General features: G+C 41.2%; 1 protein-coding gene across 5 annotated transcripts in view; it reads left to right on the top strand.

The window, feature by feature from the left end:
• Positions 1-16,514, top strand: part of Ptk2 (protein tyrosine kinase 2) — a 194,446-nt gene that overhangs the window by 82,268 nt on the left and 95,664 nt on the right. For all 5 annotated transcript variants that reach the window (XM_027403786.2, XM_035440657.1, XM_035440659.1 and 2 more), the window contains 3 exons: positions 6,147-6,201; positions 13,665-13,805; positions 14,330-14,407. In XM_027403786.2, the coding sequence (XP_027259587.1) occupies positions 6,147-6,201; positions 13,665-13,805; positions 14,330-14,407 (274 nt within the window). The remainder of the gene's footprint in view (positions 1-6,146; positions 6,202-13,664; positions 13,806-14,329; positions 14,408-16,514) is intronic.

Raw genomic sequence — 16,514 nt, 5'->3', positions numbered from 1 at the left:
GGGATGCTTATGACTCCCGTTTGCCATGCCTGGCTTGCACAGTACCTAGGAATCAACCTCCCTTCCTTCCTTCCATCCAGTGCAGGCTCAGTATTGCTTTATCTTTTTTTGCTGGTGGATACCTCAGAGCCATTTACAATTTATGTACTTTTTCATTACAAAAAAACCAAACAAACCCTGTAAGTTTGAAATATTACTTGTTCATCAATAGCTTCAAGATCCTCTCTTTTTCATAAGAAAAATCATTAAATACTCCATATACTTGATCAGATACTACTAGAAGAAAATTTAAAGATTTACAGCCTAATACAGCATACTCCTCAGTTTTTTTTTTTCAACATTTCAAAAGAATGGTTGGATTATGTTTAAAATAATAAGATGAACCTCAAATCATAGGAACATACTATTTGGATATTTCTGGTTTTTTTTTTTTTTCCTTCTATTCTGACACAGACAAACTAAAGGGTTCACTGTTTTCTCTTTTGTCATTCTAAGCATGACAGAATGGGGTGCCTTTTGGCAGATGGACAGTAATGTGACAGTGAGGGTCCAGCCTCACCTGTTCCTTCACATTCCTGGGGAACAGACTGGGTAAAAGTTAGATGAGACTTCCATGTACATCTGAAAATGAGCCAAGAAGCAGAAGGTGGCTGCTGCTGGAGGCCCCAGGCTTAGATAATAGAGTCACCCTGCAAGTGGTAATGCACTGTTAAAATGCAGACTTCTGGGTTGGTGTTACTGAGGGTGGACTCCTAGCATCTAATACCCTCAACTTCTCACTCTGTGTTTTTGAGGAAAGGAGAATTTAACCAGTCAGGGATACTTAAAGGTGCTTGGATAACGAGTTACTTACAGGCGGAATAGGCAACTTCCCAGTAGCTGCACCACTGAGGAAAATGTCTATTCCCTCTGCAACATTTTAGTTCTGCCTTTTAATCCATTTTAATCATCTTTGATTAATCATTTTAACAAATGATTAATCATTTTAATCATCTTGTAGTGTATTTTGGTATGTTGTTTTTGTTGTTTCTTTTCCCTAGGAGCATGTGAGCAGCATCAACATAGGGATCTGCCTGTGTTCCTTACACTTAACAGAGCATCTGACTCTTACTAGATCTTCTGTATGCCTTGAATAATTTTGTGTCTTAAAGTTAGCTGAGGTAAAGGCTTGGGGGGTGGGACACCAAATACTGCACAAGTATTGAGGTCACTAGACAAGGCAAGTTGTCTCAGAAACATTGCTGAAAGAGGAGTGGGAGGAGTGGGTTTTACATGGGCATAGGATTCATTTAGTCCTCTTTAATATGTAAAAGAGGAGATATGCTTAGTCTAAAATGAGGTTACCAAAGACCTGCTCTGCTGTGATTTGTGAACATGAACACATATGTGCAGAATGAGACATCAGGCTTCTAATAGCTCTACAAGTCTGGAGCATTTCGAGTCCTCCTGCAGGCACGGCTTCTGTCTGTCTCATTCTGGATGCCAGTGTAGTGTTACTAGGAAGGCAAGGTATTGAGCTGATGAGGTAGGGACCACAACTCACCATGCATGAGCACACTTGATGAATGGCAGGGCAATTAATGCAGAGGTGAAAGAGCTCCAAGGTTGACAGAGGCAGAGAGAATAGAATCATTTTAGTCTTTCTGAATAGACAGTGAGAGTTGTGGAGGAAGTCTCACTGTCTGTAGATCCCAAGTGCTAAATTGGTTATTGGAGCAATGTTAGCTTTTAGAACTTTTCACACTGTAGCAGGTTAGTTGTTTATCTTAGTAAGTCACCTAGGGTAAGAAAAAGTGTAAGCCAGGCACATAGCTATCTTCCCAGCACTTGGAAAGCCTAAGAAGGATTGTGTATGTGACACTAACCTTAGCTACATAAGAAGACTATCTTAAGGAAGGAAGGAAGGAAGGAAGGAATGCAGGCAGGCAGGCAGACAAACCAAGAAATCTTTTAAAAAGACCAACAACTAAAATGAGGGCGTCTGCCAGGAGAAACCTGATGAGCACAGGTCCCTATAGCTTAAGTGAAAATTAATGTGACTGTAGAACACACGCCACCGGAACTGTTTTTGCTACCAGAGCCAAACACTTGTGAGTGCTTCTAGGAAAAGTTTCTGGGCTGAGGACAGCTCTGTGGGCTCTGTCTTGACGCTGTTTCAACTTTCCACACTCCTCTATGCCTGCTTCCCTACTTGAGGAACTCAGGTAGTTAGGTAGTTGTCCCCATGATAACTGTCTCCATGCCTAGTATTATTCTTACTCATCTCTGCCTTTATTGAGAAGCTGTCAGGTGCACAGGACAGGAAGGGCGCTGAAAATTCTGCAGATGCCACTTTGACACAGCCTTGGCACTCTCTGCTGAGAGTGTTGCACACATTCTGGGTCTGCGCTACCCTTTTCAGTCAATAGGCATTATATGTGTGTGGGATGCTTGAGCTCTGGAAATGGAGCTACCAAAACCAGGAAAAGAACTTTTAGTTTAGCTAATTTACATGTAGCCATTTGCTATAGTGTTGAGCAGCCCCACTCTAACCTGATATTATTGGCCTATCATCTGTGTGTGTCCTGTCCTCCATAGTTACACTGAAGTAAAGAAGGAGCCTAATAGTCTACTACCTAATAGTGCTTGGCCTAGGGAATTGGAGTTCACCCAGTGTCCTCAAATTGTCCTTTGAGTTTGGTTTTTTGTTTGTTTCGTTACTGTGGTTTTGTTTTTCAATCTGGTGGGTTTAAATGCCTTCAGGATATACTTTTTAGTAGCTACTAAGACAGTTGAGTTATAGTAAAAGCCAGTGATTCTGTGTATTTTGTGTATGTTTATTTACATATGGGACAGTTACAGGGTTTGGGCACAAAACATGAAGTGGAGATGATGCAGAACAGGGCCAAACACAGCTCAGAGAGAGCTGGCTTCCTTTTGAAGGTGGAAGATATACATAGCCCTGCATGGTTTTGTGAGAGAAAGTTAATGTAGATAGCTGTATTAGTCTCTCTCTGCCTTTGGTGCTTCTCAGACAGGGGACTACAGATTAGAGGCTGTCTTGGCAACTGAAGTATGCCTGAAGCAGTGCTGTTGAGGTTTTCCTGTTACATTTTAAGCTTGTTTTTATTTTATTTTATTTATTTGTTTGTTTGTTTATTTTTTGAGGCAGTATTTCTCTGTGTAGCCCTGGATGTCCTGGGACTCGTTCTAAACTCACAGAGATCCACCTGCCTCTACCTCCCGTGTGCTAGGATTAAAGGCTTGCACTGCCACTGCCCAGCTTGTTTTTATTTTATTGCCAAATATTTAACTGAGTTCTAACAAACAAATAAGTGTTACAAATTCAAAACTAGTTGGACCCAAAAACAAAACAAAACAACTGTATACACCCTAAGCATTGTCTTTATGCTTCAAAATTTAAAGAGGGTGGTGGTAAAGTGGCTCACTGGGTAAAGGGCCTTGCCACCGAGCCTGAGGTTCAAGGTCAATTACTGAAACTGACCTGGTGGAAGGAGAGAACTATAAGGTCATATACACATGTTCAAGAACATACTCCGTACTTGCGCGCGCGCACACACACACACACACACACACACACACACACACACACACACACACACACGCATACACACACACACGCATACACACATACACATACACAGTGTTATTTAAAAGTGATATTTAAACAAATAATGGAGTTGTCTTTACCTTGGGAATAAAAAGCAACTTATTAACTGATTACTTTTACACGGAAAATACTCTCAAGTTTTTCGCTTCTTACTCCTCTTTAACTCTTCCATTTTTGATGAGTTCTTACCTCCCTGTCTCTGAGAAGCATCAATATGTAACTCACTGGAGGTCATTGAGTACCCCTGCCCTGGATTTTTTCACCCCTTTAACTGGGCATAACCAGTTGCCAGGCTCAGCTGGACTCATCCAAAATGGGACTGTTAACATTATCTGCCCTCCCTGTGTCAGCATTCTCTCCCATGGACTTCTCACCTATCCAGGTACTTCCCTGTGTCCACAGTCTCCTGGATCACAGCACTTCCCATCAATTCTAGCCTGCTCTTGAGCCAGCCACACCTCCTGCACCAAACAGGTACACTAGGGGCCAGAGCTCTCCTGACTGGAAGGTCTTCCAGAGTATTTTCAGAGGAAAAAAAAGCTGCCCTTCAGATTTCTTAATGAACACACTCACTTAACTAATGTGTGTAGTGGGAATGGGCTGACTTACTTCCTCATAGCAGGGTGCCCTACAGCAGTAAGATCAGGCCCAGAGCTCTTCTGTGAATGTGCAGGCTTTTTGTGTAGGCTTTATATTAGGGACTCTTGGCTGAGAACCACAGCAACAAGGAATGCCTTCAAGATCACACTGCATTTGTTTTTATATGCAACACTTATTTCCTCCTTTACAAGTATCAGAGGCTGACTTGGCCCCTGAGATGTGCCAGGGTTAGTGCTGTTGAATTTTAGTGTCAAAGTTCTTCTTATGAGAAGACCCTATGCTTTTTAAGGAGCAAACGAGATAAGGGGAGTCTTTGGTAGACATTTTTCCTTTCAGTACCATTAATCATATTAGACACAGCAGTTCTGAAAGGGGAAAGAAGACTTGCACATGGCTAGAGAGAAGCGGCACATCAAGGGTTAGAGTAGTTCACTTGTGTCTAAATCCAAAAGACAGCACACCATAGCCAAGAAAGTGACTTTTGGATGTAGTAAATGGTTTAGCAAGGAGTTCGTTGATTTAGGTGCTGCCTGTTCAGGATATAGGTTAATGAATGTAATTGGATGGAGGGTCAACCATACAAACTGACTTGATTCTTGGGGTTTTGATTATAAAGTAATTGTGAAACAACTCCTTTTTATTTATACTTCATATTCAGTTAGTCATCCCCCCCAGCCCCGTGTGACTCTGAAAAAGATACCTGTACATTACCTGAGCTGCATTTTTTCTCCTTGATTTCTTTCTGTTTTTCTATGCTCTCCTGACCCCTTGTCTTCAAAGGTACATTTCATCTTCCTGGAACACAGTGCCATCTAGTGGACAAACTGGTAGTTCAGTACCCAGAGCGGGTGGTAAATTTCAAAAGCAAATCCAAGTGTTTTTAATAATAATGGCAGGCCTGAGTTTATAACCCAACTTAGCAAATTGCTGAAATTTATGACTTTTTACACACATAGCTTTTAAACCAGGACAAATCTCTTGATTCCCTTCCCCCCCTTTCCCTTCCATTTTATGAAATAGAGAAGATGGAATGTGATTAGGGAATGGCTTCCTAAATTTAATGAAGTCAAGGAGAAGAAGCAGTCATCATTTTGGATAAATTTGAAGGGTCTGTTGTTTCCTGCTCTAGATGCGGTGTGAACATGGAGTCTAAAATGAGGCAGACTAAAGTCTCATACAATAGCCAACTTTATTTAGAGAATCAATTTATACTCTGAGGGTTAAGAGTCCCATGAGTAAGATGTTCAATCACAAGGATAAGCTATATGTGGCAACCAGGTATACACGGTAGACAAGGTGCAAATGGCAAAACATGTCTTTCCATAAATACATATAAACAAAATTAGCCACTTGTCATGAATAATCTAAAGTAAACGTAACTCCTGTCATATCTGCTATACTTGGGAAGGGCACAAAAGCACTTTTTAAGAACAATTGCCTGTTTTTGAAGAAACTAAGGTCACAAGACTCATTTTGTTTGCTTGGAGTTTTCTCACAAGCACTCAAAATTCCCCTTTTACAACTCCATTCTTGAACCATGTTCCAACAGTTTCTGTCTTAATTAGGCCAGTTGCTTTCTCTAAAATAAGGTTATGCGGGAGGAACTAATGTGTCTAAGGATAACTTCTGTGCAGCACCCAAGAAAGAACAGTTTTATTATGTGCTGCCATTTACAAAGTGGCAGTATTTCAGAAGGGACTTCAATAATAAAGGAGTAACTAACAAAGATTTCCATTGAAATAGATTGCAATCATGGTTTTTTTGCATAGCTACAAATAGTTTATCCTCACCAAAGAATATGCAGGTCAATTGGAGCTTGATTATAGTTGGTTCTTTTCCTGAACAAATAGAAGAATAAACTACCTTTGTGTTCTTTCAAGAATGTTATTATTGACTAATGGTATTATTTGTTAATATGGTTCTTTTTATATTTCAGAAAAGATGTTGGTTTAAAGCGATTTTTTCCTAAGAGTTTACTGGATTCTGTCAAGGTAACTAGAGTCTCCTTTATCATAATCAAATATGAAGCTCTGCCTGTATTCCCTTTCCTACTGAAAACTTGCCTTTGAAAAAGAGTAATGGTGCATTTCTCCCTTACATGCAATGGCAAAAGCTGGTTGTATGAGTCATGCTAACTTTAGGCAAGTAAAATTTCACAGGTTCAGCCTTTCTGCATAGAACCACAGCTTTACTTGATGATTGTGAGTAATAACCACCTAAGTGCAAAATCTTGAAATAGTTTGTGCTGCAGCCCTGCAGTCAAGGTTCTGGAATGTTTTGATACATGGAAGAAAAGGAATACTGTCTTAAAGGATCTGGTGAATCATGAGCACTGTGTATGCATGAGTTTACATTGTTGGGTCCCCTGTGTATCGCTGAATCCTGTATCTCTGTGTGTGCATGAACACATCACTGGGTCCTATGGTGTGTGTGTGTGTGAGAGAGAGAGAGGGAGAGAGAGAGAGAGGAGAGAGAGAGAGAAGAGAGAGAGAGAAGAGAGAAATGAGAATATGCACATATCACTGAGTATGGGATGTACGTGGGTACACATTGGGGTGGGTGTGTGTGTGTGTGTGTGTGTGTGTGTGTGTGTGTGTGTGTATCACTGGGTCTGGTGTTTGTGTATACTACTACATTGTCTGTGAGCACAGTTTACTTCATTGCACTCTACATGTGCACATTCTAATGGTTAGTCTCTGTTTCTACCGTGTTATTTTCCTGATAACTTTAGAAGTAGCTTCCATGTAGTCCTACTCCAGCAGGACTATTATTGGAGACAGAAAGAGGAGCTCTGAGTCCTGTTTCTCATCCAATCCAGAGCCTACCTCCAAACATCCAGTTATAGTAGGAGAACAGAGCTTGTTCCAAGAAGGGTTCCATTTACCAGCCTTACAGTGTGGGGCATGACCTCTTATTTCCACAGGTAACAGCGTTATATAGGGATGGCGTTAATATGTAACACATAAATACATGTATATATCAACACAATACCTGTCAGGTAGCAATTCATAAACAATAGCTATTAATTGCTGTTATTTTTTATTGTTAAAGAAATATTTTTTTTCACATCCTCTTACCTGAGGCCCACACAGGGAAAGGCATGCATATGAAATAATGTCATATTATGATTCAAAAAATTGGCCCTACAGCTAAACTGCCACATAAGAGCCCTGGCTTCAGTGTAAATCACCCATAATTTTGGATAAATAATTGAATCTTTCTCAGTTTTCAAATCTGTAACATAAAACCAGCTTATGACACATAATGTCTATGTGAAGAGTCAGTCAATGTGTGTATTCTGAGATGAGCTATGTAGTTGTGTCTAGCATTCGAGGAGTGGTAGCACCCTGCCTCCAAAGCATGGTGAAAGACAAAGGGCTACATGTCTTGGTGTATGACTGGACTCACTGGTATAAGCTTTTTGTCAGGAGAACTGGACTCTGTTCTCTGAATATGGTTAGTGCTGGTTGTTGGACTGGCAGGTCACTGTGTTGGTGCTGTTTGTCAAGTGTAGTCTGTGACAAAGGCCTGTGTCTATGCCTGGGTGTTGCCCACTTTCAGGCCCATCACTGGTGCCTCAAGGTCTATCCTTCTTCCCCTTTCTGGGGGTTGATGGCATGCTTCCTTCTACACATGTCTTCTGTGTGATATCACATGGAAAATAAATGCAGAGTGTTCTCCAAAGTGTAGCAAGTCTTAATGAGAGCAAATAGAAAGTGTACCCTTTTTAGTTTTTGGGGCTCTTGTTTAGGGATGCTACTGTACTTTTAAATTTTCCATTGAGTTTCTGCTCTATAAGTAAAGCATTGGAACAGCTTGTTGAGAATCCAGCTCTTTCTAGTGCCTCTCTGTTACAGAGCCAGCTCCTATAAGTGTGGCAGAAACTGTGAGTACAAATGTAGATGATTCTGTCCTCTCTAAAAGTTGATGTATATTTGACAGACGACAGAACTTTAAATCAAGATTGGCAACTTTATGTAAGGGAGGTGGAATGGCAGTTGTGTTCCTTGGGAGTGTTGGTAGTCTCCTGGATTAGGAAGAGCCTCAGTTTATCTAGATTGTTGAGTGTGAAGACCACAAAGGCATGGAGCAGAGGTCCCCCTATCCTAGCCTGAGACAGCCCAGGAATAGGAGGACTGTGGAGACATTGAAATGGGGTAAGCCATAGCACTTACAACTTGACATTGCTATTGATTGGAAGATGTTTTAGCCAGCATTCACTTAAGACTGTGTTTCATGTATCAGTGATTCTCAAATGACAAGACCTTTGGTGGCCTCTGAAAACTGTTGTCTTCTCAGATTTTTATGTGTAAAAAACAGCATGAGTGTCACTGCTGTCTTTGGGAGTCTAAGACACTTTTAGGTTTATAAACAATCATTACACTCAAAACAGGGACTTGGGTACAGGTCATAGATGAGTGCCTCGGCTAGGCAGATGCTGATAGAAGCTCAGTAGAGTCTGTCAATGTCTGAGTTCTCTAGCTCTGGTCTCCTCCTCTATATTTTTGCAGGGATGGAAAACATCTGTCCTATCTGAGACCCTATTCAGCATCTAAGGGTTTTTTTTTTTTTTTTTTTTTCTGAACTTGTAATTTTACAGTTACTGACTTGTTTGTATTTTTCTTCATATACTATATTTTCACAATGAGTTTGGCTAGCACCAGATATATAGCTAATTTGATTGCTCTTATCTAAATGAAAGAATAAAAAATGAGCAGAAATTTGAAAAATAAACACCCCCCCCCAAAAAAAACCCTGGAGAATCCAGAGACAGAGACAGAGAGACAAGCAGACAGACATATGACAAGGGCATGAACAATAGGGTTAAGTATGACTTTGAGAAGATAATGCATGACACCCCAGGAATGCCTGCTCTCTGCTGCCACACTCTGCAGGTCTTTCCCAGCTCCACCTTTCTTGGCCTCTTTTGTCCTGATCTATCAGCATGCTTTTCTCTGGGATCTTGAGCTGCATCTGGCAGTGTGGTGAATGCACATGAAAATCACAATAAAACTTGTGGGATTGACTTTCTCCTTTTACCATATGAGACCTGGGCATAACATTCAAGTTGTTGTTGGGCTTGTTGATGTCTTAGAGTTGTTGTGATGAAATGCCATGACCAAAAAACAACTTGGGAAGGAAAATGTTTACTTGACTTATAGATTCTGATACAGTCCACTGAGGGAAGCCAAGGTACCAACTCAAACTGGGAAGGAACCTGGAAGCAGAAGCTGATGCAGAGGCCATGTAGGATGCTGCTTACTTGCTTGTTCCTCATGCCTTTCTGAGCCTTAGAATCCAGTCCAGGGTGCTAATACCCAAATGGGCTGATCTTGCTACATGAATCACTGATTAAGAAGATGCTTTACAGGCTTGCCCAGAGCCCAATCAATTTTAAGTGTGTTTTTCAGTTTAGATTTCCTCCTCTTGGATAACTTAGCTTGTGTCAAGTTGATGTAAAACTAGCCAGCATAGTATGTGCCTTTAGCAACTGAAACATCTCATATTCATCTTTTATTGAAAAGGGAATTACCTAATTTTTAAATTTAAATATTGTTTGATTTCTTAAATAGCTTAATCAGGAGAGATTATAGCTGTAGGCCAAGCTCTTTCCCCATGCTACATAAATTCCCTTGACAGCCCCAGAAGACTTCTCTAGACTATGGTGCTGCTGTGAAGCTCTACTACACATGGTAGCTGTAGCCATTCCCACCTTCAGAAACACCACCAAAAGAAATATACACCTGAGCCCATTTGGGTATTAGCACCCTGGACTGGATTCTAAGGCTCAGAAAGGCATGAGGAACAAGCAAGTAAGCAGCATCCTACATGGCCTCTGCATCAGCTTCTGCTTCCAGGTTTATTGTGGAGTTAGCTGTATTGAATGGCTAGATTTATTAATGTTAGTTTTTCCATAAACAAGCTATTTCTGTATTTTTTCTCTTAAAGTCATTTAGTTTTACATGCTTTAGATTTAAGTTTCTAGAAGATTGTTTGCAGTTACATTTCCAGTGAATGGTTGAGAGATTATCATATCCTGGTAGAAGTTGACTGAGCTGTGTTGGTGCTAAGAACAGAGAAGAGACTACACATGCCTTGAGTGCTGAGAACAACAGGCGAGGTGCCTTACATTTCAAATGCTTGATTGAAATCACTACTCCAGTAACACTAATAAAGGTGAAGGGCACTCTGCAATTTTCACCCTTCCTCCTCAAAGGTCATGAGTGATGAATAGGCCAGCAGGCTCTCAGTTAAGAAAACTTGCAACATAAATGTGTATAAGGTCTGGATAGGAGGGTGACAGGTAATAGATACTGATGAGTTCTATGTCAAGTCAGGTTCAGTGAATTGTGTCATAGTGATGTTTGTTTCTTGACTGTATAAGGGGTAGAACTGAGGAAATTCTGCCTACCATCTTAACAGCATTATGGTAGACCTAAACCTAGAGAGCCAGTCAAAATAGTCAAACCTTAATGTATTTCTTTTTGTAACAGAAATCCAGTTTTAAAGCTACAAACGTTGAGAGGTCTTAAGGAGCTAGTCACTTCCCAAGTGATACAGTAAGATGGCTTCCTAGAACAACATTAGGAGACTTGAGTTAACATCAGCATAGTGGCTTACACCAATGACCTGGGTACTTGGGAGCTGAGGTAGGAGGACCTCAGGTTCAAAGCCAGCCCAGGTACATATTAAGACTATTGCAAACAAACATATAAGTGAAAACTAACCTCTGCTTGAGGCACTTGCCCTTGAGTCCAGTCCATATAGGTAGAAGAGGCACTGTATGCACTGCTGATATGTCTGTACTGAGCCTGAGTGGTAGTGTGTGATTCTTTAATATGTTTCAGCCTTTTATTGTTTTCTAGCAAATTTTCTTTAGCCTAATATACACATGAGAGTCATCCTTGAGGCTAGTAGCATCTGATAACTATTAGGTTGGCTAATGACTTGTTAGATTAATATGACTGAGGAGCAACAGTATATCTTAATGATACTCTTGCATATTCATAGTCATTTGCTCTCCATTTGAACTGGTTTCATAATGAAGTGCTCTTAGGTACATGACTTGATTTCTAAGTCTGACAGGACTATGTCAGTGTCTTAGTCAAGGCCAGTATTTGGTGGGTATTCCCAGAATAAAAGTGTCCTAGGTTCAGAGACCATTATCCGTGCAGTGTATTTTATAGTTGGGCCCTACTGACACTGCACACATTTAATTCTTTCAAGCTTGATCCAAAGCCATAACTAGTTCTGCTTGGATGAGCTGGAATTTTCTTGTTCCCCTTCTGCTTCACTTCCATCAGAACTCCAGTGTTGTTCTAGTGTTAAACTAGCTAGCTGTCAACTACTGGCTGTCTCCTCTTTCCTTTTTGTCCATTGGATTAGCAGATGCTGTGTCTGTAACTACTTGAGTTTGTTTTGTCCATGCACCAAGTCATTCTAAGCCTCTCTTTTAAACCATTGCCATGCAAGTGACATCCTTCTCACCATTCCCTTGATTGCCTGTTTGGCCTGCTGTAGTGTGACCAGATGTAGTTTTTCTGCTTCTTCTCTTCTCACTCACCACCCTGTATGCATGAAAGCACATGTCCTCTGTGACCTTGTAGCAACCTGTTCTCTCAGCTCATGTCAGTTGTCTTCCTAGTGTCTTGCTCTTTGCCCTCCTTAGCCTTCCACACTGGTTTTCATTTCAGTAACTGTACCCTTCATTATGTAACTACATTTCCAGTTGCCTTGCTCATTGTCTTCAATATCTCCTCTGACTGCAGAGTCTTCCCAGTTACTTCCACAGGCTTCACTTTTATTCCCCACTAGAGCAGGCTGTGCCCTCCTGGTTTTGTTGTGCTCGTCTTAGCAGGTACAGCTCTTCTGGGCCTCCGCTGTCTTGCCTCCTCCTCATTGTCAGGGTTCAGCACATCACTTAGCGTGCCTCCCTGATCCTGGTCCACCAGAACCCTGGCTTTCATTTCCTCGGTGCTCTGTGCCGGCCACTGCCCACTCCTGCTTCCAGCTCCAACAGCCTGTGTGATGGGTCCAACTGGATTCCTGATAGCCCAGATGCTCTTCTGAACTTTTCCTGCCAAATTGCCCCCCTCCTTTTTTTTTGCCTTGTCAGTTCAATACCAGTTCCTGCCTGTTGCATCTTACATTTCCAAGATAAATCAGAGTCTGACCACCTCAGACTCTTCTGTTTTTCTACCTGCATAAATTGTTGCTTCCTTCCTGAGTTAGTGGGAAACCCCCAACTTAGGTTTGGTTTTTTTTTCCCCCCTTGCTGTTGACATTCCTGCCAAAAACCTCCTTTAGAAAGCACCACTTCTTTACTCAAGGTTACCCAAGGAAGTAGAATCAGTGTTAGCAGCGTAGAAGCTAAGTTCATGCCTACATTGGTCTTCTCTCCTCAGACCTCAATGTGGGGTTACTGTTTTCTTGCCTCCCTGCTGTCTCATACACTGAAGATCAGGGGCTTGCTCCTTGGGAAGCCCTTGTTCCATCCCCAAATATTCATGTGTGAGGACCGAACTCAAATGAGTAAAAGAAGCAGAAGCTTAATTACTTACCTTCCATGCAAGGTAAAGCACTGTAGGTAGTGGTTTTTCTCCCTTTTACACACATGCATATGAAGCTTAAAAATGAGCTCTCTTCTAAAAGTATCTGTTGTGTTCAACGGATTGTTTTCTTTGTTGTATAACAATAAGATAGGATTTCACCTTCATTCAACTGGCTCCATAACATGGTTTATAGGCTGCATAGAATATTGGTTGTTAAGTACACACCGCAGTTTGTATAATTATTCCATATGTTGAATGAATGGTTCTGAAGATCCTCTTAATTGCTGAATCTTTAAAAAAAAAAAAAAAAGTGTCCTGAAATTTTACTTTTTAGATCCAAGAACAAAGGACTTTTTGGTTTGTTTTTGTTTTGTTTTGTTTTTCAGACAATACAGGGACAGGTTTTCTCTGTATTGCTTTGGAGGCTGTCCTGGACCTCGCTCTGTAGATCAGGCTGGTCTCAAACTCACAGAGATCCGCCTGCATCTGCCTCCCTAGTGCTGGGATTAAAGGCATGCGCCACCAACACCCAGTGAACAAGGGCCTTTCAAAGTTATTTGTGCACTTTCAGAAATAGTATTGAAACATGTGAGTGCCTGTATATTTACCCTTTCTACTTCTGGGCCATGTGTCCCTCTGGTGAATGGTTTAATGACTCTGCGGCATGTTTACTATGCAGGATGTTGCCTTAAGCTTCTGTTGAAGGAATGAAGTTCTGTGTTGTTCAACTATTTCAAACTGGTCACAGGGCAAAGTTTGTTAATGTGGGGTTTACAGCTGATAATGCTCTACTAGTTATTTGGCAAGTGAGTTTTTGTAGTAATGTAAATGATATGAGTATAATTGCAGTTTTTTCTCATTGTTGACTTGAAAACATGTTTTCCTGTAACTTCATCATTTAGGCCAAAACACTAAGAAAACTGATCCAGCAAACATTTAGGCAGTTTGCCAACCTTAATAGAGAAGAAAGCATCCTGAAATTCTTTGAGATTCTCTCTCCGGTGTACAGATTTGACAAAGAATGCTTCAAGTGTGCCCTTGGGGTAAGTGTGTGGGACCTTGGAAGACAGGGACTAGTTTGATTTCTTTTGTTTTTTCTTATCCATGTGTGTCTGTGTTTCTCATTGAAGGAAAACTAATTTGTCGTAGTTCTTCACAAACAAAAATACTGTTTTGATGCTAAGTCATGGGTAAAATCAGTAAGAAAGTATATTAATTAATTAGATAACAAAATTATCTTTTAAATAGTATGCCTGTGTTCATAAGTAGGTGTTTTTATTCTGGCCTGCAATTTGATTAGCTGTTCTCCAAGGCCTAGTTTGCCTGTTGAGATAATCTTCCTAGAGAAAACAATGGCTTCCCAGATTTAAGAGGGATCACAATTAGTCTTGTCCAGACTCGGTTGATCTTGTGTCAATGAAATTATAAATATTTTATCTTACTTGGCTAGATAGATTAACAGTAAACCAAGTCCTCCCCCAGCCTAAATCCTTTGAAATATTCGTGACTCCAGATCTAAAATCATTTTTCCTTCTGGCACCCCTGTTTCTCACCTGTTCTTCCAAAGTCAAGTTGGATTATTTCAGTAGAACTGGCGATCGGCCCAGAAGAAGGGATCAGCTACCTGACAGACAAGGGCTGCAATGTAAGTCTGCTCCTGGGGGGACTCATGGAATTGGTTGTGGGCATAGGAAGGAAGTTAAGGACAGGACAAGGCACTCCCATGAAAGACTCCGTTCTGCAAAGAATCTTATTCATTCATTACATGGTCTTTTTGCTCAGGTGGGGTGTGAGAGACAAACTTATGTTTATTGCCTTTGGAATTCTTTAGCCTGGAAGGGAAATAAATAAGACAAATTAGGTGGTGAGTGAAAACTGATGGGGCTGTTCCAGCTTACCTTGTAAGGCCTTATAACTAACTTCTGGATATGATTTAGTAAATTTGTACTGACATCCTACTCTTTAAATAATCTTTATGAGTTAATCCCAGAAAAACATATCATAATTTTAAATTCTGAATTCCTTGTTGCCCTTACTACCTCATTGAGGAAAAACACTGGAGAGAGAGAAATCCTCGGTTTATCATCTCATTCTGTGTGCTCCTGTTTTTTACCTCAGCAAACGCCACTGAGTACTGCTTGTGCCAGCTGCTGACCAGGGGCTTGCAAAGAAGGTCAAGCAGACTGCAGCCCTTTGATGGAGCTCATAGTCAGGCATGCATGGGAATATGTGTGCAATCTATGCCATATGATGATGACTATGAGTTGCAAGACCTGCCTGCCAGGGTTATGGTATTGAGGATGTGAGCTGTGTGGACAGACGGTCAATCAGTCTGGTTCTGAGGTCTTCCTTGGGGGCTCACACTAGCAGGTGTGCCTTTTCACTGGTATGGGTTTCTAATCATAAGTTTGTATCTGTGCTTAGTGTGACTTTGCACATGTACTGCTGGCTGTCCATTTCCACTCTGCTTCTGCCCTTTTTCTTTAGCAATTTCCTTCTCCACTGTGCCCACATATAAGTAATAGCAACTATTCTGTGCTTTTCTCCTCATTCTTGGATGGAAATGGGTCTTACCAAGCACACATCTTGCTTCTGTGCATCTTGCCTGTGAGCCTGCCTTCCAGTCCACCTGGCAATGATGACCACCTGGGAGTGTCTCAGTCACTGAACTTACAGATTTCTGCCCCAAGACCATGTTGAAATAAGTATTCTTTATTTGTTCATTTATTCATTTTTGCATGTCAGTAGGTAGGTACATGTACCCATGTGTTTGCATGCAGAGGCCAGAGAAAGCCATCTTCCTCTATCACTTCCCCTTAATCCCTCTAGCTAGGCATGGTCTCTTACTCAACCTGAAGCTCATTGGCTAGACTCACTGGCCTATGCAATCCATGCTTTACACACCACTCCTCCTCTACAACTCTTGAGGCATGCATGGCCAGGCATGGCCTTTTTCCATGGATGTTGGGACTTCAAGGTCACGTCTTCATGCTTACACAGCAAGCAGTATTAGCCACTACACTATTTCCTCAGAGCCCAGAAGAAATGTTCTTTTGCGTATTTGTTAAGAAACTGCTGTTTTCTCTTTAGTGGAAGAGATTCCAATTGAATTTTTTTTTAACTTGAAAAGAACTTGCCAGGTTGCTTCTAAGAAAGGCTGGGAAACTTCTGTCATTGACAGTGTGGGCATGTAGTTTTCCTACATCCAGATTCCACCATTTTTGTAGATCTTGTCATTTTGCTCATTTCATTTGTTTTCTTTTTGCTTTGATGCTGTTGTTGCTGTTTTGAGACAGGGTCTCACTTTGTCTCCCAGACTGGCCTTGACTCAGTGTGTGACGTAGGCCATCCTCACACTCTGTGGAAATCTTCTGCCTCTGACCACCCACATGCTGAAATCACAAGCGTGAGCTACCACACCTGGCTTAATTTTTGCATTTGAGTTCTTCCTTTTCTTCAGTTAGTCTGATGTAAAGCAATCATCCCAGGAATGGAAGCTGGTCCTTTGGGTTCATTGTTTGGGCTGTGCCTGTACCTGTGCCTGGGTTACCAGCACAGGTGTCTTTTTCTTTGTGATTTGTCTCCTCACAGATCTGGGAATCTGAAATGTTTTCCTTTGTTGTTCTGTTTTTCTCCCTCCCCAATCTCATATTTAAACACACCAATGTCTGAACTCCCACCCCACTCCACTTACCTCTCTACTGTCTTGACTCAGGGTCGTTGGTTGACTTTTCAATAAATGTTGCATCACA

This window comes from Cricetulus griseus, chromosome 2, assembly GCF_003668045.3.
Source record: "Cricetulus griseus strain 17A/GY chromosome 2, alternate assembly CriGri-PICRH-1.0, whole genome shotgun sequence".
NCBI lineage: Eukaryota > Metazoa > Chordata > Mammalia > Rodentia > Cricetidae > Cricetulus > Cricetulus griseus.
Note: the sequence above shows the minus strand (reverse complement) of the source record. Positions and strands in the feature narration are given on the sequence as shown.